This window comes from Siniperca chuatsi, linkage group LG11 (genome assembly GCF_020085105.1).
Source record: "Siniperca chuatsi isolate FFG_IHB_CAS linkage group LG11, ASM2008510v1, whole genome shotgun sequence".
Lineage (NCBI taxonomy): Eukaryota > Metazoa > Chordata > Actinopteri > Centrarchiformes > Sinipercidae > Siniperca > Siniperca chuatsi.
The window spans coordinates 18469981-18493402 of record NC_058052.1 but is presented as its reverse complement, the minus strand read 5'-3'; the positions used below and the strand labels follow the sequence as shown (position 1 = coordinate 18493402).

Sequence of the window (23422 nt, the reverse complement as noted above, 5' to 3'; positions counted from 1 at the left end):
CCCAAAACATGCAGTTTGTTCACATATCTTTGTTTTTCTTCTTTTCAGAGGTGATCTAAATATTCCTGGCTAGAAAGAGATGGAAAATTGACAGGTATGTGCTGCAGTTCTATGGAGTGTCCACTGCTGGCTGCCATGTTGGTATGATGTTTTGCCCTCCAGGGCTCCGTGCCAGTCATATGACTGAAAACTATGAATTAGTGCACAGGATCATGTTTTCTCCACTGGAAGGACACCCTAAAGGGCACTTTATCACATTTTATCTACCATAGGGGCATCCAAGAGGGCACTTTTGCCCCCCGAATCCACCAGTGTTCTTTAGTTCACTATAAGGGCTGTTTAGAGGTCAAGGCTTTTCCTGTTTTGTATTCTTTCCCATTAATGGTCTAAGTTAACAAGTGTTAGGGGGAGCTGATCCTTAATCAAGACTCAAGGGCAACTTCACCCTGTGGTTTGAGGGAGCACATTAAGGCAAGATAACAAGATAAAACTGGAAGGGAGGGAGGGAAGTGCTTCAGTTTTTGTAATGACCAATGTTATCTGGCAGGTGGCAGTGTTGAACAATCATGACAGGCTGCTCCAACAGAGTTTGGACAGCAGAGCAGACCCTAATGTAAAGACTGAGGTCACAGATTGGTGGGGCCCTTTCATACAGCAAGTCATTGGGAAAATGACACAAATACCTGAAGTGTTTTTCTTGTCATTTTCACTGTTTATTGGTTGCTGCTTATTAGAGGAAAGGATGAGCAAAGCATCTTAGTTTTATTGTTCTTTTTCCTAATTTGTCTGCATAGGTGTTGTGTATTCATATTTTTAAGTCATCATATGTTGGCTAGTTGTTTTTATTCAGTAGGATTATGATAAATGTTCATTTGTCTCCAAATAAAAATATTTCAAATGATCAAAGTCCTTGTTTTTCATGCTGACTTTTTGGTGGCTTTGTTATGGGGTGAGTTGCATTTTGCAGACTGAGCTTAAGGCACATAAAGACCAAAAAACAACAACAAAAAACTGCCATGTACTATGGCATGGTTTATTATTCATGTTCATCAAATGGTGAAAATTCTTATCCTTATGAACCCTTACTTATCTCTTTAACAGCCATTTGTGGTTTTAAAAAGTTTTTTTCTTCTCTATTTTTATTTTATTTTGAATAACTTCAAAAATCAAAGTGAGAATGAAATGAAAACAACTTGCTGTAACAGTCATAAAGGAACTTTTATTTGGCTCTGATTTCATCAATAAAATCTCTCAGTTTAAATGTTATCCTGAAACATTTGTCTCTGGCCATTAAGTTATAGGTTGAAAAAAATTTTTCAACACCCAGTATTAATGGGGCACAGCCTCAAAGCAGTTCTTATATTACTGTGCTTGTAAAAAAGAACAAAAAAAAGGAAGAGAAAGGATAAGTGACATACAATATTTACACTTTACAATGGCTTTTAAACATGTTACAGTTATGCAAATAAACACAGTACATTTAGCATTTACAAATGGCATAAACATTTAACGACTAATTGATACAGCACTGACAAATATTTTCCAGCGAAGAGCAGTTACTCTTACTGTCAACACATCTGAACTCTTCCAAAACAAGAAAAAGCATTGCTTGCACACTTTTGTACATGAATGCAACGCAGGTCTGCAGGGCTTTACCAACTTCAATCATTCTGCAGTGGTGAGAAGACAAGCACTGCATTTGGATACACTACAAATATAAAATGCTTTATCCAGAATGAACACAGACACAAAGAACTGCGCTGTTAAGTTTTTAACAGTTGAATTCCTCCTTGTATAACAGCAAGTCAACAACAAATAACATCAAGGAAATTGCCTAACTCAAAGTGCAACGGCTCTGAATCTAATGAACGATGCTGCGAATGCATGAATAATCTCAGAGTTCAAGAAGCCATAAAAAATCCAAATGGAATGTTATGAAGGCAAAACAAAAAAAACAACAAAAATAAAAGACTGGACAGATACGGTAAAACATTTTGTCGGACACAGTCGAGGAGGAGCTTGGAAAGCTCACAGCGCTGAAGTCATTCTTCTTGGCTCGCACACACTAGGACGAAGTGAGCGTGAATGTTAAACATACAAACACCAGAGTTAATGTTTGTTATGTTGAATTATTTGGTGTTGGTGTAATTCTCTGGAACACAATCAGTCTGTCAAATCTGTTGAGCCTCTGCAGCGTCTGCCAGTAACAGGAGAACATGTTGAGCGTCCAACACATGCCCTGAGCGTTGTGTCAGAGCCAGTCTGAAATGTGTGAAAAGTACTTTTCCTGTTTGTACTTTACTGCGAAAGGGAATAAAGGAGCCTGACTGTGAGACTGTAAAATGAGCTGATCGGATGAATCCCATAAAAATGTAGTCCGGCTTTAATATGAGTCCACTGTATTTAATAAAAAAAAAAAGATTTGATTAATATTTACTTCGTAGCACCGTGGCGACATGGATAGAAAATATGTATTTGGTATTGAATACAGAATAAAAATATGAAAAACTGAAGAAATAACACTGCTCTACGGCCCAGAAGCTACACCGACAACTTGCTGAGTTGTGCTCCATTTCCCTTTATCTTCATTTTACTCCAAAAAACAAAACTTTTTTGCGCTTCAATTATTCAAGCAACTTCACTGGTTATAAAAACATTTCAGCATTTCATTTGAGAAAAAAAGTATAAAAATCACCCAATGCAAAAGAAATATTCTAAATTATACCATGTTTCCTTCTTTTCTAAACTTGCTGTGGGAAAAGTCACTCTTGATCAGAGTGCTCTGTGCACAAACTGGTAATATCGAAGTTAAATAGTTAAATAGATAAATAGTTCATTGGTACCTGAGTGAGGACGACAAAGCACCTTTTAGAGGCGTAGCACCGAGGTGTGATGTTAGCCCCCTTTCACTAGAAACTCTGTGATGCTTCCAAGTGTCCAAAAGGTCTTACAGAGTCTCAGTAATTAGTGCAAATCAAGAAAGTCTCCGTCTGTTGGTGGGAGATCTACTCGTTAATGACGTCAAGAGCTCAGCAGTCCTTATGAGTCTTTGGTGGTCTGTAGGGCAACACGGGCACAGGTCTGAAACACAAACGGAAGCATTAATACACGACATCATTGTGTTCCCAAACGCAATCAACAACATAACACGTGCATGATTTTCTATTTGTCTGAAATACAAATTCATGTTAAACGATACAGTATATACTACTGACATGCACCTTGTTATGTTAATTTGATGGCAATTTAACATGTTCGTCTCATGTCTGAATAAGCACGAGTCACTTTTACTTAAAAATCATAACGGTAATCTGATTAGGTCGGACCTACTGCAGTAACATTTCTGTAACGCTTCCAACACTGCACAAGTCTGAAATGAAAGTAATAGCAGCACCAGGTTAAATACAGAGAGGTATTAAATGCACGTCTCGTTCGCCTTTTGAAGAGAAGAGCAGTGTAATACATCTATCACTTAACTATCACCTCTTATGCACAAAGAAAAAAAAAGCGGTTTAATTAACCAGAAAACACTGCAAATGAGCCAATTTTAAGTTGTTGAGGACGTTTTCTTAGATCAGTTTAAAAATGTTTTTTCCCTGTGGTTTTGGGCAAAAGAGGCAAAAAAAAAAAAACTACAACCACAATAATAATCAGCCCAGCACTCCCAAAGTGAGTCTAAACAATGAGAAAATTTATTAGAAGAAGGGACAAGCGTTCCCCACACTAATGATGGTCAATAATTAAGGCTTCCATGGAAAAATAACTTGAAATTCATTGGTGATGCAGCCTGTGACACTACTTACTTGATATCACTACTTACAAACATCGTGCAAGTATTGTGGCTCTTTCCATAAGGGTCCTATCATGTCTGAATAAAGCTGTAACACACATTTATGTGATGGACACCTATGTCTTAATGACAAAAAGCTATCACTTCAACAGCAATGTAATGTATTCCATGTCTGAAAAGAGCTATACAGACATGAAATTCCTGTCACATTGCACTGACCTGCTGGGTAAAGGGATGGTGGGTGGAGGTCTGGGCACAGTCGGGATAGGTATGGGGAGAGGTCCAGTTCCGGGGATGTGGACCCCCGCTGCTGTGGCCCTGTGACCCAGCCGAGTGCTCCTCCCTAGTGGGTCTGCAGGTAGGGGCTTCTGGGGTGGACTGGGTTTCTCAAAGTCCTGAAGAAGAAAAAGTCAGATTTAGTCCATCAGGTCAATACTGTATATGTGCCTATTTTAAGATATATATATATATATCTATATATATATATATATATATATATATATATATATATATCTATATATATAGATATATATAGATATATATATCTATATATATCTATATATATAGATATATATATATATTTCCCAGTATTTTCTGCATGGAGGCACGTGACCAAGATTTATTTGAGAATTTTATTTATTTGTCTTGAGAAATGACGGATGTTTTTCTTAATTAATTGATTTTCAAATGTAAATTAGCACTGTACTAAATTGTTATTGAAGCATCATTAAAATATTCTATTTGCTAAACAACACAAAGCACATTACTCTTATCTTGATATACACCATATGGACATCTGAATTATCTAGCATGTCACCTTCTACCTCTAACTATGGATTAACTGTTTAGCAGCTATCTGGAGACAAAAGCACGTTTCACTAGGGGCCACTGTGTCAGTCAGTATGTTCTCTGAAGTCCCACAGCTAACATGATGGTGAATCCAAAGCCTCCTCCTCCTTGTCACTACCACCTCTGTGGCAGTGCTGTGAGTGTAGAAGGTTATCTGAATGAGATGCCATCATGTGTTACTAATCTACAGCAAGGAGGTGAGGCAGTGATTAACATCTGCTACCAGCAGCCCAGCTACCGTACACACACATATGCACAAAACCTCCCCACACCCACCCACACCACACACTCAAAAGGAATATTGCAAAGTAATATGCACACAGTAATATGCAGAGAAAAAAAAGTTTTCCACATCATGCATGGATAAGACTTAGAGAGCTGGAAGGTTTAAAACATTCATGAAAGGCTTCATGTCAGCAGAACTTTGCATGAAGGACATTTTTACCCTCACCACATAACCTCTGTGAGTGACTATTATTATATTACAGTATGTCTGTACTTTTCCCATTTCTTTACTATATGGCTGAAAATATGTAGACACCCCTGCCCACATACTTTTGTGGTCCAAGGCTATATTTCATGGTTTGGACACCTTGGTTCCAATTAAGGTAAATCTTAATGCAACAGCAGACAATGAAATAACAACAGATTGGGGAAGACCCTTTCTTGTTTTAACATTACAATGTCCCCGTGAACCACACAAGGCCCATAAAGAAATGGTTTTCTGAGTTTGGTGTGGTAGAACTTGACTGGCCTGCACAGAGCCCTGACCTCAACCCCATCCACCACCTTTGGGATTGACTGATGCTCTTGTAAATGGGAGCAAATCCCTGCAGCCAGGTTCCAAAATCTTGTGGAAAGCCTTCCCAGAGGAGTGGAGGCTGCTATAGCAGATGTAGCATGATCGACAATCACGTATGGGTATAGTGTTTGGGTCTCCACATGCTTTGTTCGTGTGTCCACATACTTTTGGCCATGTAGTGTTTGTTTCTTGATTAAAGCATTGACCGTTTTGGTCTATAAAATGTCAGAAAATAGGTAAAATCCCCTTCACAATTTCCCACAGTCCGACCAACAGTCCTAAACCAAAGATATGCAATTAATTATCACAGAGGACTAAGAAAAACAGTAAATATTGACATTTGAGCAGTCAGAACAAGCTACATTTTGGCACTTTTTGCTTAAAAAAACGATTATTCGATCATCAATATAGTTGTCTATTCATTTTTGTTGACTAATCGATTAATTGACTAATTGTTTCAGCTTTATATGAACTAGAGTCAGTGATGTCACAGTTTAACTTGAGCCATAACACATTTCAACCATTTTCAAAGGCTACATCATTTCCAAAGTATCACAAGTCACACTATAGTACATTATATGTCTTCTGGTAGTCAGTAAGAAGTTATTAAAACAACAAAAGCAACAATCCATTCATGACATTTAATATTTATTAGCTAAGGTGCACTGTAGTACTCTCTTAACTGAGAAAAAAAAAATGTTTTTACAAACTCAGAATGTGCAGATCTCTCTCAATACAACAGCCCAAAGCTCTTCAGATGCAGTTAAAAACACAAGATGCCCCACAGAGGTTAACATGTTGAGAAAAAACATGGAACAGCAGGTTGTTTTACTCTGAATCTGCATTACAGTCTCATGTGGATACTGTTCTTACTTGTTGAGAGTTTGGGGGGTAATAAAACATACACAGTAGGGGATGCCTGTGATCCTTTTAGATAAATCTGTGTAAATATTAACTGAAACTAACAGAGTATCAACAGACTTCCACATACAGTGTACCACCCACTGTGACCTTTAAGTACACATTCATTCCTACATGTGTAAGTTATGGACAGTTTAGTTTAAGTGAAGAATAACTCCTCCAGAAACACAAAAGCAGGCTGTTTTTCAAGGGAGTGTACAGAAGAAAACAAAGATTTAAATGGACAGATGCATCCATTCAAATGCAAGAATAATCCAGGACCCATGTGCATTCTAATGCCGCTCTTGGCAGAAAACCTCACACTGTAACTAGAGTCTTTGTGGTGTTCACATGTCTTAATTCAAAATGAAGGATTGCACTGTCCTCTGTGGCTTGAGAAAGATCTATGAGCCTTGGGCTTACATGCACCTTTCAAAACCCACCGGAGGAACTGAAAAATGTGTGTTTGTCGGGCCAAAAACAAAGCTATTTTTCTAAGTTCCTGAAAAGATGACATTTTGGAAAGGCATGATTTTAACTCCTCAACAGGGTGATGTTGCAGTCTGTATTTGTAGAACAGGATTTGAGCTTATTTGCTTCACATTTATTTGACTCTGCACGTATCTGATATGTATTTTTCCTTCAGCGGAACAAGATAATAGCAAGCAGGTCTGTTTGTTAAAATTCTCAGCGCCCACACTGTTTTCATTTCATGCATTGCCTCATTGTAGTAAATGCAAGATAGGCTTTATTCCCCTGGAAACACCTCAACATTAATGGGGTGCAGTTGGCACGCAGGCCTAAGATAGCCTACGAAAACGTTTTGTAAAATGAGACATATTGGCACAGACAGCAGGGGAGGCTGTGTCAAGTATTACAATAAGAATTGATGTCCTGTATGTCCTTGCTGCCTTTTTATTAAATCTCAACAGAATCCTCTCTTCTGTTTCTGACCAACAGTACATGTGCCGTCTCTGCTCGCTCCATCTGTTTCATTATAGCAAAATGAGCTAGTAGATATTAGCAGGTAGCAGGGTTTCATTGTTTTGGCAGGACAGCGAGCAGCCTGTTTATAAAGCAAACAGTGGCCTTTCAGCTAAAGTGCATCTTTTTTGGCATGCGTTCATATCAGTCAAGGGTGATATGCTGCAATGCTGGACATGATGCCAGCTGTTTCTGCTGCTCAGTGGTAGAAGAAGTATTCAGATCCTTTATGTAAGTAAAAGTACCAATACAGTAATAAAAATGTAATGTAAATAATGTATAATTATTGTAATACTCTATTAAGTAAAAGTCCTACATTTAAAATCCTACTTAAGTAAAAGTACAAAAGTATCATCAGCAAAATGTACTTCAAGTGTCAAAAGTAAAAGTACTCGTTCTGCAGCAAAATGGCCCTTGACTGGCATATTATTATTTATTACATAATAGATTGTTAATATGGATTCACCAATGTGTAAGTAGCATTTTACTGCTGAAGCTGGTCGAGATGGAGCTAGTAATACATTTTGGGACTTTTTGTGAAATATTGAATAATTTTACCTCTGGGCCTCAAGCAGTTATTTAAATGAAACCATCTGAGAAGTTTAGAGAAGTCTCTTTGGTGGAACTGCTAACTGCTTTCTTGTGAGTGCTCACGAGCCTAAAATGTTTTAAACTTTAAGAAAGTATTGTATTTGATAAGCTCATCATATGTTTTTTTAATGTAAAGCATTCATTTGAAAAGTAACTAGTGATTATAGCTCTAAAATAAATGTAGTGGAGTATAAAGTAGCTTACAATATTTGCCTCCAAAATGTAGTGGAGTAGAAGTATAAAGTAGCAGAAAATGGAAATACTCAAGTAAAGTACAACAACCTCAAAATTGTACTTACTTAGTTTCCACCACTGCTGCTGTTGCTCACCTGAATGATTAACCTTGGAGGTATAAAAAGTGGATTTCCCTCTAAGTCCTTCATGCTCTGCCTTTACATTTGGGATTATGTGATGTTCTTTATCCAACAGAGAGAAAGTGTCATACCACAAAGCTAATGTCCTCCTGTTTTTTAAAGCAGCACACATCTGTTAATTCCCCGTGCACCCTGCTGCGGCTCACAGAGTGCCGACATCCAGCACGACTCTCCTTGCTGTGCTGGTACAGGAACGTATCAGGATTTGGATCCACCACCAAATCCAGCGGACAGATAGATTTACTATCTCCACTGCATCCAATACTGCTGGCTCAGCAGAAAGCAGCGCCTTACTCAGGAATTGGGTCATGGGGAGGGAGACGGATTGAATTTTGCTGTTGATACGTGGGCAAGCAGGCCGACCGCAGTGCAGAAATCCAACACTTTGCTACAACCTTTAAAAATGATAATACAGGTGGCTGTACAAGTTTTAGACCATTAACTACAATTTGCATATATTTTACATTACTGCAGAACATTTTTAAAGAGTACCTCAGTTTTCAGATTGATTTCCTACCTCCCATCCCATTCCATTGGTTTCTGTTAATTTCAGTACGGTATGAAAATCATGAGACTTTAAATTTGCTTGACATAGGTAATCCATCACAGTGAGCATTTCTTCTGCTTTAGTTATTGTTAAAGTTACTGTCATGTGGTAATGCAGTGTGAGCAGGGACTGATTTTGAAACAGTTCATCTGTGTGTCCAAGGAAACTGTGACATTTTTTCCATGTTCGCTTAAAACTTGTGGTGAGATTGTTTTTGTCAGCGACTGTTTCCAAGGTCAAGAATGAACTTTCAGTCTCAACTTTTAGGCCAACATGGGCGAGAGAGGTCCTTAAAGTGCTCAGAAAAATCTACATTTCCATTATTACTGGGCAAACTTCATCTGCTGAGGAAGATCATGTGATACGACTGAAAGCTCCAGAACATTGAGATTGTTTTGTCAGCAACATAGCTGACTCAAATCTCAGTGTCCTTAAATGCACCACCAAGGATTCATCCAATGAGAATGTAACTAAATGTTCTCAGCAGCATTATTTTCATACTTTATTAAAATGAAATAAAACTGACGGTTGCCTCGAATATGATGTTAAAAAATATACACAACTTGAATTTAATGGGCTATGCTGTATATATGGTCCATTAAAGCTGTGATCTACAAAAATAAATCCCTATTTTCAAATACACTTTATGACAAAGTAAAAGCTGCAAATTTATGAATTCTTGAGTTTAATGCAGTGGAGATCTAAGCAAGTCATATTACCGCAGAAAAACATTCATCAACATTTTTGCAAACAAACCTGGTCAACTTTGTACGATGACTGCTGGCGTGGCAGACTGAGAAAAGGTGGCACTCGAGGTGGTGAGAGGGAAGTGTCGGCAGGCAGGACCCTGTGGTGGGCTGGGAGAGGAGGCAGGGTGGGCTGGCCCACACTCAGAGACGCCGGCATGGGCTGGCTGATGTGCAGGGGCTGGTAGAGGGGCAGTCTACGCAGGCTGTGAGAGTGGAAGTTGTGTGGAGGGAGAAGAGGCTCCGCACTCAGGAGAGATGGCTGAAAAGAGGATGAGAGGAAGTTATTCATAATTCAGTAATAATAGTTATGGGTAACCTGTTATGGCATTAGTACACTGGCTTTTGTCACAGCAGACATTTTGACTTGTCATAGCAGGAAAAGTACAGGTGTTACTAATAACATTAACTTCTATTCAAGTGTCCCAGTAAGCCATGACAGTGTGACAGTGAACCAGCACGCACAACAGCAAGACCCTGAAACCAAAGCAGCTGAATGGAATTCAGCCATTGTTTTTATTATTATTTTATTATTTACACCTGTACTTTTCCTACTGTGACATGTCAAAATGTCCTCTGTGAAAAAGGCCTATGAGATCCAACTATTTACAAACACTTTAATTTTGTGGACAACTATTTTAATTATGAATTATTTGTCTTTTATCAACCTAAATGTCACAGATTTGCTGGTTTCAGCTTCTCAAATGTGAGGAATTTCTGCTTTTCTCAATTGTATATGATTAGAAATTAAATATCGTTTTGTTTTAGACTTTTGGTCAGACAAAACAAGCAACAATTTCAAGTACTTGGGTAGGGTCGCACTGTATTGCTGCGGGTCACGTAACTGTCAATGTGTATCTCGATATACACAAGTGGACACGCAGACTCATTATCAGCTCTGATAACGCGCTGCGTCATCACAGGAGAAAAGTATTCATGCATGTTCGGTGCTGGTAGGTTTTCCACAAGTTTTGGATTAGGCTCCAAATTTTGGACCCTTGAAGACCTCAAATTTAAAGATGTCCAACAGGCATCTGGGGAACTGTGATGAGCAATTTTCACTATTTTCTGACACCTTGTAGACTAAATGATTATTAGATTAATCAAACAAATAATCAACACATTAGCTGATCATGAAAATAATCATTAGTTGCAGCCCAAGTCTTGTGTAATTTTTAAAAAGCTTTAACCTGACATATTAAGGTGTTGTGCGGGCATAAAAAGTAAAATTCCACTTCAGTCATAAAGGTCTCATTAGAGTGTAACAGCTGATGTCAGAGTCATAAAACTGGAAAACAACATTATTAGATATGACGTTCTGAAATTGTAAAAGCCAGAGTCTGACCAGCTGTTACCCCTCTGCTCCAGAACAAACCAATAACACCTAAAAGGATTTGGCTGCTGGACAACACACACACACACACACACACACACACACACACACACACACACACACACACACACACACATACACACATACACACAATGCAGTTGTATTCAAAGAGAGCTGACTGACATCTGGACATCAGCGAGTGGCTGAAGTAGTGACCATATTAAGACCGGACAGCCTGTTTCAAATAGTAACTCCTGTGGACTGAATACTACTCAACATAAACTGGATGAACTTCTACACTCAATTATGATATTAGATATAACTTTTATACACAGTTGCTGCAGATACAGGCCAGTGCAAACACAAATCAGATCCACATATGCACTCACATGCATATAAATGCATGTACCTTTAGTTTATCATACACATACAAATGATAGATAATCTCTCTGTGCTTATCACTTCCAACAAACAAATCCAAACCTACTTTCCTCCTCTGCCTGAATCAATCACCTCTGCTCCCTTCTCATAAAAAAAAATTGTTTTATCAGAAACAAATAATAAGGGGCTCAAATAACAACATCCTGAGTCTCATTTAAATGGAGCAATCTCCAAATTAAAGTTTCTCTGCCTCCTGATAACAATAGCTCCATAATTAATATTTCTTCGAGAAAGATATAGTGATGCTGAATCAATTACCCAGCTTGCCATCATCTCTTTTTGTCAACAAGCCTGGAAGCATGACAACTCTAAACCGAAGCTTGGCTGCAGGTTAGTGAAGCCTCTAATAGAGTGTGATTACAAAAGACATCAAATCAAATGGGCTGTGACAGAAATGAGCTCACACACACATATGCAGTAAATATATGAGTGTATATGAACATACAGTGTGCAGCGATATACATACGGCATGCTGTTTGATAGATGCAGTAACAGACATATTGTAGAGAGTGACTCACCTTATAAATATTGGCTCCAGAGGGTTTGGGTGGAGGCTTGCGTTGTGGTGTGGGCCTGTACATGGACTGAGTCCTGATGGGGCTGGTTGGCCTGCTGGCCTCCACAGATCTATAAGCACACCAGAAGTACTTAAAGGTCCAGTCTGTAGTGTTTATTGGCCATATACATTTCAGGTATATTTAGATTAAATTTCTGGCATAATCACAATGTTTAGCTGTAGCTGAAAAATTAGCATTTTTGTGTTTCTCAGCTGATCATGATTGGAAATACAGGCCTGTTTCCCCCCTATGTTAAGAAAGATTACGCACATAAACAAGAATTTAACAGCTTCAGAAAAAAATCATAGTTTTGCAACATCTGAGTCAAATTGTGATGACCGTTGGTAGATTGCTTGTTTATGTTACCAGTTTGTTGTCAGTCAAATGTGATCAAACCGTACCCACACAGTCCCGATGAAGCTGATTAGCTTTTGAGTTTTATTAGCATTAAACTCTTCATAAATGTTATCTAAAGATGTTTTTTTCCCCCCGAACTTTAACTTTGATCCTTGCTTATTTAGTCATGAATAATTAATACTTAAATACCAAGTTTTTTGGGACTTTAAAGACCCAAACTATAGTTTGTTTGACCATATACTATATATGTATATGTTATATTTAGAGTACATTTCTGGTATATATGTGGTGTATAATCAAGTTTTACTGAAGAAAAATAATTTTTTGTGTGTTTCTCAGCTAGTCTGTGTGCTTCTCTTGTCTCTTTGTCAGATTGTCGTTGAACCCATGTGTCAAGCGTTCCAGTCAGTATCCTAGTGTTGTGTGGACTTTACTTTACTATACTTTGTTCTCTTGGACCTTGCCTGTTTCTTTGGATTTTGCCTGCTTCCTGTTGGACTTGTTTGCATCATTTGGACTGCTTCCCTGTTCTGACCACTGCCTGCCTGGTAATCCTTGTAAGCCTTGTTATTCTCCATTTAAATCTTTGAATTGCACCTGCCCTGCCTACATGTCTACATTTGGGTCCAAATCCCTTGTTTCTCCTGCCACCTTGCTTGACACGTATCACAACATATTATTTCACGTTTGCACGACCTGCTGTGCACCGATTAAAAGACTCTATAGTTACACTAGCAATTCATTTGAAATGAATGAACTGAAAGTGTACCAATTGAAGACAATCTCTATTTTCCCTGTAATTACAACCAAATTACATTCTTTCCAGGAAACTTCTTGCAAATTATTAGGAGAATATTAGGAAATGATGGAGCCGTAAAATGAAGTGTCGCCAGTCTTTTTTATTTTGATGCTAGGGTGACGCTTTTATTTACCTTTGGATCATAAATTGTTTCTTAAGACAAGCAGCACATTTGGCTGCTGAGAAATCATTGCACTCAAACTAGTTAACAAGTTTTGTATCAGCAGAAAATAAGTGGTTGGAGCCAAACTGTAAGTTGTTACTTACAGTACAAAGGTTTCACCAGCCTCACAACATGTCACTGAGCCATAATCAAACCTCACTGGCTCTTTGTTTTGTTTTGTGGAGAGACACGTCACCTGAGTTTCTCCAAGGTGCTCTTCTTATTGGTGAAGAGGAGGCGCAGCAGAGTCTTCCTCTTCAGAAAGATGATCACGGTGGTTACCAGAAGGCTGACCAGGGTAACCAGGATTGCCACAGTAATGACCACACTGTCGGCTGATGCCATATATGACAACACACACATTAATACACACACACGCACATCTACAGCACAGAACAATGACAGGACATAACGCAAAGACCGTTACAGCTAGGCCACGGTCAGCAGCACAGTTTATTTACATTTCTCTGCTCATTTCTGTTCTTTACTCTAAGGGGAAAAAAAATCATTTTCTTTCTCTTTTAAAACTACAGGCTGTGCTGTGTAATGTATTGCTGGGTGAAAGGGAAGTTGTGTTGTTCTAGGAAAGTTACACAGTCCAAATCCACATTCAATCAATTCAGTACTGACTCTACTAAAAGAGATGTACAAGGTGCAGCTGGTGCAGCTTTGTGTTGCAGTTTATGTCTTAGTTAGCACTGTTGTCTCTCTATCTAGATGAGAGAGGATAGAAATTAAATTGTCTACACTACCTGCCAGTCTCATTGGCCCGCTGTCAATGCTCCCACCGAAGCCTGCTTTCTCACAGAACGGAGGGGCCCAGTGTGCTTCACAATGGCAGTTCTTCTTATTGTTGCACACCTGCAAAAAAGGCTTTATATTTACAAGCTACATTGACATTTCTTTTCTCCTACATCAAATAGTATCAAAAGGTATTTGTATTTCTACCCACTAAACTCCAGATATAAATGATGTTTTGCCCTCTACAAAGGGTCTATCCCCAGATAACAAGATGACAATTGAATTAGTTTATTTATAAATAAGCCGCTCTCATTTAGTTAGTGACTTTCAAGATAAGAGGACACTGGCTGTGCAAGTTTGTGCACTAAGAGTCATAACAGATAAAACATGTGCATGGGAGAGTCCATCCCGTAAAACCTTGGGTTTCCACTGCATAAGTCTGATCCAGGAGGATTCCCTGGTGAGGTAAATCAGTCCAGGTGTCAGTTAGAGGGAGGATGGAGGAGCGAGGGAGGTGCAGAGGGAGTTGTGCAGCTGTGGGGGATTTACATTTAGCACAGACGTACAGTCAAGTGCCTTCCCTGCCTCCCAGGCCATGGACACTCCTTTGCATCGGGTGATGGGGTTTAGAGGCACTTGGGGGCTCAGAGGGAGGTATGATTTTGATGGAGTTTTGTGTGTGTCAAGGGAAATGTTATAACACCAAAGCAAATACAATCTTCTAATTTTGTCACAAAGAGAGGGTAACAGTATCGGTCTCTCTGTAGAATTAATAATCAGGATGAAATGCATACAAAAAAATTATAGAGACAGATTATATCCCATGTATGCTCTTTTGTAAAAGTAATAAATAATTGTACTATGTCTAAGGATATGTCATATATTTGAAATAGTAATAAGATGGAATTGCAATCAGTCACTCAGTGTTATATTACATGCACACATAATGATCTGGCTCTTCAAATATCAATATATCTGATAAAAGAAAAGATCACACTTCATATTTTGATCTATTTATTTCTTGAAGATGTCTAATTGATATGGGTTTATAATAATATATATAATATATTATTATATTATAATAATAATAATATAATATAGACAATATTCTTTAAATTCCTACAGTAAATTCAGAATTACTACTTTTCTAGTCAGGTCTCGTACTGTGTGCGGTGTTTGAGAAAATGGCAGACAAATTGATTTGGCAGATATTTCCGCAGGAGGGAAGATGCAGCTCAAGTCCACACTCTTAAGGAAAACAGTTTCTCTATACTTCAATTCTCTTGCAAAGTATTTTTATGTAATTATATTTATTGCAGTAAGCCGATCAGGCAGCTACAATGTTTTATTTGTTGTTGAGCATAACAATTTTAACAATAATAACAAGTTATTTTTTATTGACGGAGAAATTTGGTTTAGGGGTCTATAGTCGGTTACAAGATATAAGAGTTTAAGGTTTAATATACAATTTTAGGATTACAGCTTTGATTTCTCATTGTATATCTCTGCACCATAAATTGCCATAATGGGCGGTGAAGATCAGAGGTTACTGTAAGCTAATTTAGCACCTGGTGGGTGTTTTGTTCTAAAAACTGATCAACAAAGTAAATAAAACATAAATGCACCCCCTGTTGAATTATTGATGAGAAATGCTAAGAGAGAAAGATCATTCCTTGGCAGGAAGACTTTTAAACTGCAACAGAATGACTATTTTGGTTTCTTCCTGCAGTGCTGCACTGTATCTTCTCTCACTGTATAGTCAGAAGATGATGGATAACACTATAAGTAGACCATAAATGATGCTGATATATGGGATTGATTTATCCTCAGGACAATGAAGATTGATCATACAGAATAGGAGCAGCTGCCATAACTCACAGGCTATACTGTAAATACAATGTTGTTCTGCTATTGTGTGCAATTATAGGGCAGTAAGATGGTCTTAATTTTGTTAAGTTGGTCAAAAATGGATAAATAGTCCTCACAGGACTGTTTCACTGTTTTGCAGGCTACAGTGCATAATTTAAAACTAAATATTGAGGTGGTAGATACTTTGCACTCACCCCACGTCCATTGCATTTCCCAGAGCACTCATGCACACCAAAGACACTGACATTCTGGCATTGCCGATTCAGGCACACCTATAAAAGGAAAAGCATCATTAAGCATTTTTAAGAAGTACAGAATTGGAGAGCCAATGAGGATAAATACAAAAACTAAGAAGAAGTGTGCACAGTTCATATGGCACAATTTGATAATATCTGTCTTGTATGTGCACAGGTTTAGTGCCTGCACCATAAAGCAGCAGGTGCATGATTGATGCCTGCTTCATGTTCATAACGAGAGTACAGTTGCAATTTGCCTGTGTATAAACTAATTAACAATTTCAATTGTAAAACACATACATTTATGGGGAATTAACATGGAAATTGAATACAACTGTAAATGCTACATGCAGTTTTTAAGTTGATAAATTTTATCAACTACTGAAGTGATGTTTGGTGGACATGTATAGTAAATTGAACAGTTTCTCTTTCAGGCAAAAGTGCAGAACGACACTTAAGTAGCTGCACATATCACAACCGTTAAAGGCGAACTTTGCCAATTTTCAACCAGTTTTGTATTATTACAATGTGGGTAGCATAAGCAAATGAACAACGGTTAACTTCCCTTCATGTTGCCTGCACCCAGAGTTCCCCGTTCATTTGCCGGCAAAAATCCGCCGGATGATGGAAATTTGCCAGCTCCAGGGCTGTTGTTCGAACTACAGATTGTACTTGCGCATTTTTTATATGCCCGCCTCCATCGACAGTTGGATCGAGAGAGGGGAGGCTCCCCACTGCTCCAAAATCAAAACATCCTGTCTAAAATGAACTGGCTAGAACGACCACCGGCAGGAGGCAATGTCCCTGTAGATATGGAAGAAAACGATTTTAATTATGTAATGCTGGAATCAGAGAGTCGGGGCTACTTATATGAGCCAGAATACAGTGCGGAGGAATTACGGCGTATGGAGGAGGAAGAGGCCACCACAGCCGAGAGTCAAGCACTGCCAGCTGGTGAGGATAGCAGTGCAGAGCTGCCCCATAACAGGGACAACTGGTGGTGCCGCTGCTGTAAATGTTCACCAATGGAAACAGAAGGGGAGTCGTTGTGTGTTAGAACAAAGCTTTGGGCCACATATGGACAGGGGAGTGCTTGAGACATGCTTCAGGATCCCATAAACAAACTGGAAAAAACAACCACAGCTAGCTGGACGAAACGGACATCTAAACATAGAGTAATAGCAACAGTGTTTTGTTACTAGCATGGCAACGTTACAGTGTGAAAACATACAATATGCGTTTTTTTATGAGGCTTAGCACATAAACTGCCAGGTTGTTACCTGGCGGTGCTATCAGAGTTTAGCCTAATGTTAGTAGCTCTGACCGGCTGTTTGTAGGAGTTGGGGAAGTTTGGGAATAGGCCTTGAAAGGTAAGGGGCCCAGAGCATTCTGGTTGGTGTAGGTTTTCTACCTTTTGAGCAAAAGGGAATACCAGAGCCCATTTTCTCTGTTTTCTATGGTCATGTAGCACTAGTTTCAAAATTATTTGCATCTTTCTACTGCATAGACAGACCAGTTTTATGAAAATACCATCTATCCAGCAGTGACATATCCCTTTAATACAATTCATAAGGTGAAGACACAAAAAGTAATTTTCTAATAATATTCTGTGTGTCCTCCAGAACAAACAAAAACATCAGACTGGAAAAAGCCAGCTGCTGCTTTTATGTAGAAAATAAGGCCTGCATTAAGCAAACCAGTTTTGAGCTCTCATCTCCCTCAAATTGCCACTGTTGTGTGGGCCATGTGCTACTTAATGCCCTGATTGGCATGGAAAATGAAATCCTTTTTGAGAAGAACAAAGGGCCATGACAAAGACCCACCATCAGGTCATCAAAATTTCCAGATAATGTGCGGAACTAACTCACATTTTGCAGAGACAACAGCCAGGAGACAAGCTAACCTGGCACACGGCCATTTTGCACACAAAGCTCAAAGGCCTTTTAGCACTAAGGGCAAGTCCCTTGAGGTGAACAAAGCCTATGGGGATTTGTAGGATGGTGAGACCCCGTTGTTTGGTTCCATACTCTACAGCTGCCAGTATGCTTCTTCAGAACTGCTTGTCAGATGGTTGAATAGCTTCGGAAACCCCCTCGCACGACACCTTTCCAATGTCGGATTAGGAGGGGCTGAGTCCGACAATTTCTGTAACTTTCCGACAATCCAACATTCACACTAGATTCAAGCCATGATTGGCCAGCTGTGCGGAAGTGAGAAAGGATACAGGGTTTGAACTTCTCTCTCAAGCTTTATTTCCCCCGTTTGTTACGCAACTATTTCTGTCACTTTATCATGTGAACAACCGAGTGCAACACTATAAATGCCTTCCAGGAGAGAAAATGTGCGCCATTATCTTGCATCTCCCTCCTCTCTATGATGGCTTTCTTTTCACTCCGCAACACAGCTATAAAGACAGTGTATGGAAAACTCCTTAGGCACATAATATTGACTCTAACTGCCTTGCTGTATATGCACCTGAACAACATTTCACCTGGTACCATAAGGATAGTATAGAGACCAGTGGATACTTTGGAAGCTAACTTCCAAAGTCTTTACTTGCTTGGCAGAAAAACACCCTGATGTCACTGGTGTGGTGAGAGAGGTTTTTCGGGGTAGCACACAGAAGGAGAAAAGTTGAGAGGCACACCAAATAAAATAACTGGTTGCCATAAGGGTCTTGTCCTGCCCTAAGCATACCCTAAGCATAATGTGTACATATGGATTACTGGATTCACTCAGGAGTTAACTTTAACAGCCCTTTTCTTTAGGAAGGGCTACTTCTCTGTCTCGGCTCTGTACTGCAGTACTATTTGCTCAGCACCCCAAGGAATACTACAGTAGGCTCATCAGTCCTTTGGGGTCTCTGGAGGACATATAATACAGCTGCATCCTGTGGGCAATAATAAACAAGCTAACAGCTACTACAAGCTATAGAGGGAACATGTACATTAACATTGTGAACAATCAGAAAATAGCAGGGATAACCACAGGATGACAGAGGATTCTACATTTTTGGTCTATGTAATACTTGGTCACATGTGATGTAGTATTAATTTATAAACACTCCACCTGTGCATTGATGAGACCTAATGTTGAATCATAATATTGAGTATTGAGCATTGTCTGTGCTAGGTGAGAATTACATATGACCTTGCGCTCTGTCTCTTTACCATTAAATAATAAACTGATCACTTACCATGCCGTCTCCACACTTTGTACCAGCCAGAACCAGTCCAGGATCAGGCATGTCATCACCCAAGTAAACATGTGTTCCTCGACACAGAATACGCCCTCCTTCTTGCAGTGGGATGTTGGTTTCAATGGAAACCGCATTTGTTCCGATCACAGGCCGGTTTGCTCCTCCCTGGCACTGAATTTTACCACACTTTGCATCCCTGCATACAACACACACACAAACATTGAAAAACACATAGTAAAACACTTAATTAAAAGAGCCTAAAAGGCCTGTCAATCACAGACAAAGATATGTAACTGTAGAGAAAGATGAAAGACTGATGAAGAGAGCTGCAGTGCTTCAATCCTCCGGCCATTAAAGCAATTACATCAATTAACAAAGAGCTTGATTACAGAATTCACCCAAAGGGAGAAGATCTTTAGAACAATTAGCTGACAAGAATAGCATGAAATGATTCATGAATACTTTCTTAGACCGTAATTAGCTGCTATCTTTCTCAAATTACATTTTTCACCAATGTAAACTTTTGTTTGAAGATCACATATCAGATTCCACAACGTAATGATGATTGCTAATGACACCACTTAAGCTAATCAGTTGTGTTTTGCACAGTAATGTCTCTGTACCTCTACCTCTACCGCATCGGTGCAGCTGCAGAGTCTTACCTCGCATCACATTTGGCAAAGGAGCCTTTGGAGTCCTTTCCACAATTCCCATAAGGATCCCCTGCAGAGTTGACTCGCTCAAAGCATATCCCAGGGGCAGGCTTGGCTCCTGCACACAAAGACAAACAGAATATAATCACCAATATGAAGTGAAGGATTCCCTTATAAAAGTAAAGATTATGTGCACAGTCCAACGTATTAGTAGCCATTGATTTACCTGCTCCCCACAGGGTGATGCATTGTTGCTCATGAGTCTGGCAGATGCCGTTGTAGCAGTAGCCTTCAACGCTGTGGCAGGCGTGCCCATCATGCAGATAAACGTTGGCTGGGCAGTGAGGGTTGGCACCAGTACAGAATTCTGGCAGGTCACAGGAGTTACTGGACTCGCGACACAAGGTGCCAGCCAGTTTCAGCTGTATACACATACAGTACAGTAAGCCCTTTCACACATCTTCACAATCTGTCATGGCTTTTGGGCTTTGTACATGTTCTGTTATGTCTTTATTCAAACATGACAAGACTGTTACAAATAGAGCACCAATGCTTGTCGGCACGGCAGTGCTTTGACCTAAATACTAACAGCCGTATGCTAACATGCTCACAATAATAATGCTAACATGCTGATGCTAAGCAGGTATAATGTTCATCATGGTCACCATCTGAATTTAGCATGTTAGCATGATAACATTTGTTAATTAGCACTAAACACAAAAGTACAGCTGAGGCTAATGAGATTTTGGTCATGAACCATTGGACAAATTATAATTTTGATGAAAAGACTGACTAGATGAAAATTTAGAAGATCACCAAAGTGATTACAATTAATCTTGAGGGGAATGTGAATATCTATACTAAATTTCATGGCAATCCATCCAATAGTTGTTGAGACATTTCACTAAAGACCACAAATTTCAACCTCATGATGGTGCTAGATGAAAAGTCAGGGGATCACCAAAGTCATTTGGATTCATCCTCTGGGGACCATAAATGTCAGAATAGAATTTCATGGCAATCCATTAAATAGTTGTTGAGATATTTCAGTCTGGACCACCAGTCTGACATTGCCATCCATAGAGCTATGCTGCTAGCTTGGTAAAAATTATATCAAGGAAGAAAAGTGTTCTCATTTGTCTACAGTCTGCATCAGTGCTGGATTTTAAAATAGATTTTGCAGTTGCAAGGCTTAATGACCACTATTAGCATGAAGGATGATAACCCCTGCTTCTCACTAGTGGATATCCTAATAATAAGCAATTAAAATATATTTTAGACTTTAGATATGATTTTAGGTTGATTCTAATTTAATTTATATTTGCTCACATCCTTTATGTTAAGTCTTTTGCTGGATATTCATAGTAGTTTATTGTGATGACTGTGATTCTCCTCTTGCCTCACAACAAAGGTGGAAGAAAAAAACATGAAAACAGACTCATGTACACAGTCTCATGTAAAGTTAACTCATGTACAGTATTTAGTGATTATTTTCTTTTCTTTGTGCATAACAAATTATAGTGTTCTTAAGAAGAAGACACACATTTAGTACAGTATTGCTCCGCATACTTAACCTTGTGCTGGTCTGGCCTTTATGTTAATTCAAACTTGAGTCATGTTGGAACTACATTTGACCCAGTAAGACTGCTGTTGTGACTAACTGAAAAGTGACTGGGGGGCTCAAATATGAGAATAAAATGTTACATTTCCAGCTCATCTTCATGTCCAAAATGAGCTATACACACATATACAGCAAAAACACCTACAACACGAGGCTCTAGCTTATGTAGAACATTGTACAATACAGATGTCTCATGCCATGAGGTCAAACATGCTTTTGTATAAAGCACAGGGAAGGACTCATTTGCCATAAAATGGAGGTCTGTGCAGAAACACATTTAAAGACACAATGAGCAGACTTATTCGTTTAGTCATCTTCAACAAACGTTCCTTTTCAAAGAGAGGACACACAGCTGAGATACTTAGGAAAAGGATTTCCATGACAAAGTAAAAACCACTAATAACTAGGTGGAAGTGAACTTTATGCAATCCAACTTAAGAACTTGAACTCAATTGATACCTGCGTATTGAGGTAAAATATACAACGTTGGAATGAACTGACTTGAGATATTAAATTATATACTGTGAGGGCACACTATTATGAGTCTCTTAATAACGTGCCACAGAGAATTAACAGAGTTTAAAAACTATGTAGGTCTTGCACTTGAGTTTGGAAATGAAAAATGTCCATCTTTGCAGAGTAAAGCTTTGTGCAATGTTCAGAGGAGCAGAGAAAATACAATTTCAGAACTTTTTCAGCTATTAGAATGGCAGAATGGGCATTTAAATTGGGAAAAAGGAGGTCCAAAGTGGAAGGAGAATGCATGAGTCAGACCCAGGCCTGCATGAACAGCCTTACCCTGCAGTCTTCACAGCACTGTCCGTGGGCGCAAACGGCATCCCCCTTAAGAGTGCATGTGGTGGCGTTGCAGCATGGGTTCATACATTCCTGGGATAAGGGAAAGAAAACAAAAAAGTTAACAACATGTGGACCTGATCACTGCTCTGGAGTTCTTCGGTCAGTCGGTCCCTGTCAGATCAAGACTTCCAGGTCAGGGGAGCTCACTTCCTGTCGGGGGTTTCCCACCTTACTTAGCCTGACCTGGAGACCTTTGAGTGGAGACATATTAACTGAAGCTCATATGTTCTGGATTTGGGAATTCTAGAGACCTATGGACTTGTGTAAAGATGAGTGTCTTTAAAGTGGGATCTGTGAAGCAGAGGAGTAAAGATAGAAATCAGGTGTAGCAGTTGGGAGGGTGTATGTTAAGATCTTCAACTCTGATTTGATGTAGATAGTGGAAAGATGTGGCAGAGTTGACTATTAGGGTATCATGAACAGGAGCAGGAGAGGGATTTGAAAGCCCTTAAGGAGGAGAAGATTGTAGCCACTGAGGAGAAAATTGTAGCCACTTCACCAAAATGACAAGATCAGCCGGCTGCTGGCAGAACGACAAGAGGATATGTAAGGAGAAGTTGAAAGCGGAGTAATGCTGTAAAAGACTTCAGGGAGGTGTTGCGATGTTTCTTTTATTGGATGCCAAAACACATCAGCTTTGTTTTCCAAGTAGTGTCGTGCAGAAAACAACTCCCACTATCATTTATCTTCTCTCAACGTGGCTGTTTCGCTTGTGGGGCTCCAAGGTAATGACAAGATGTGTTGAAGGCTGGGAACTGGAGGCAGCTGGATTGTTGGACGTCTAATTTTCAGTTGTGTGGTTTTATGAGTCTGGCTGGTTATCCCTTGGCCCTGACGTAACTCTATTGTTTAGAGAGGGGAGGAAAGGTTGCTTTCATCTCCCGGTCTAAGTGGGTCGGCAGATAAAACAAGCAGGCCCTGTGTGGGGACATCATGGAGGTTATGGAGGGGCAAGCTGGCAGAGATGGAGTTGGCAAATGTAAATTATACAGTTGGTTCCTTGGTGGTCAAA

The 23422-nt window shown here is 39.3% G+C and overlaps 1 protein-coding gene across 4 annotated transcripts in view; it reads right to left on the bottom strand.

Annotated features, from left to right (window-relative positions):
* Positions 1-1199: 1199 nt before the first annotated feature.
* Positions 1200-23422, bottom strand: part of adam12b (ADAM metallopeptidase domain 12b) — an 82819-nt gene continuing 60596 nt past the window's right edge. For 2 of the 4 annotated variants that reach the window (XM_044214776.1, XM_044214779.1), the window contains 11 exons: positions 22351-22440; positions 20158-20353; positions 19941-20049; positions 19276-19474; positions 16038-16115; positions 13986-14094; positions 13430-13616; positions 11876-11984; positions 9594-9845; positions 4010-4185; positions 1200-3081 (listed from right to left, as the gene is read on the bottom strand). In XM_044214776.1, coding sequence (XP_044070711.1) covers positions 3030-3081; positions 4010-4185; positions 9594-9845; positions 11876-11984; positions 13430-13616; positions 13986-14094; positions 16038-16115; positions 19276-19474; positions 19941-20049; positions 20158-20353; positions 22351-22440 — 1557 coding nt within the window. In that variant the 3' untranslated portion in view covers positions 1200-3029. The remainder of the gene's footprint in view (positions 3082-4009; positions 4186-9593; positions 9846-11875; positions 11985-13429; positions 13617-13985; positions 14095-16037; positions 16116-19275; positions 19475-19940; positions 20050-20157; positions 20354-22350; positions 22441-23422) is intronic. The other 2 variants (XR_006379933.1, XM_044214777.1) reach the window with 2 other exon arrangements.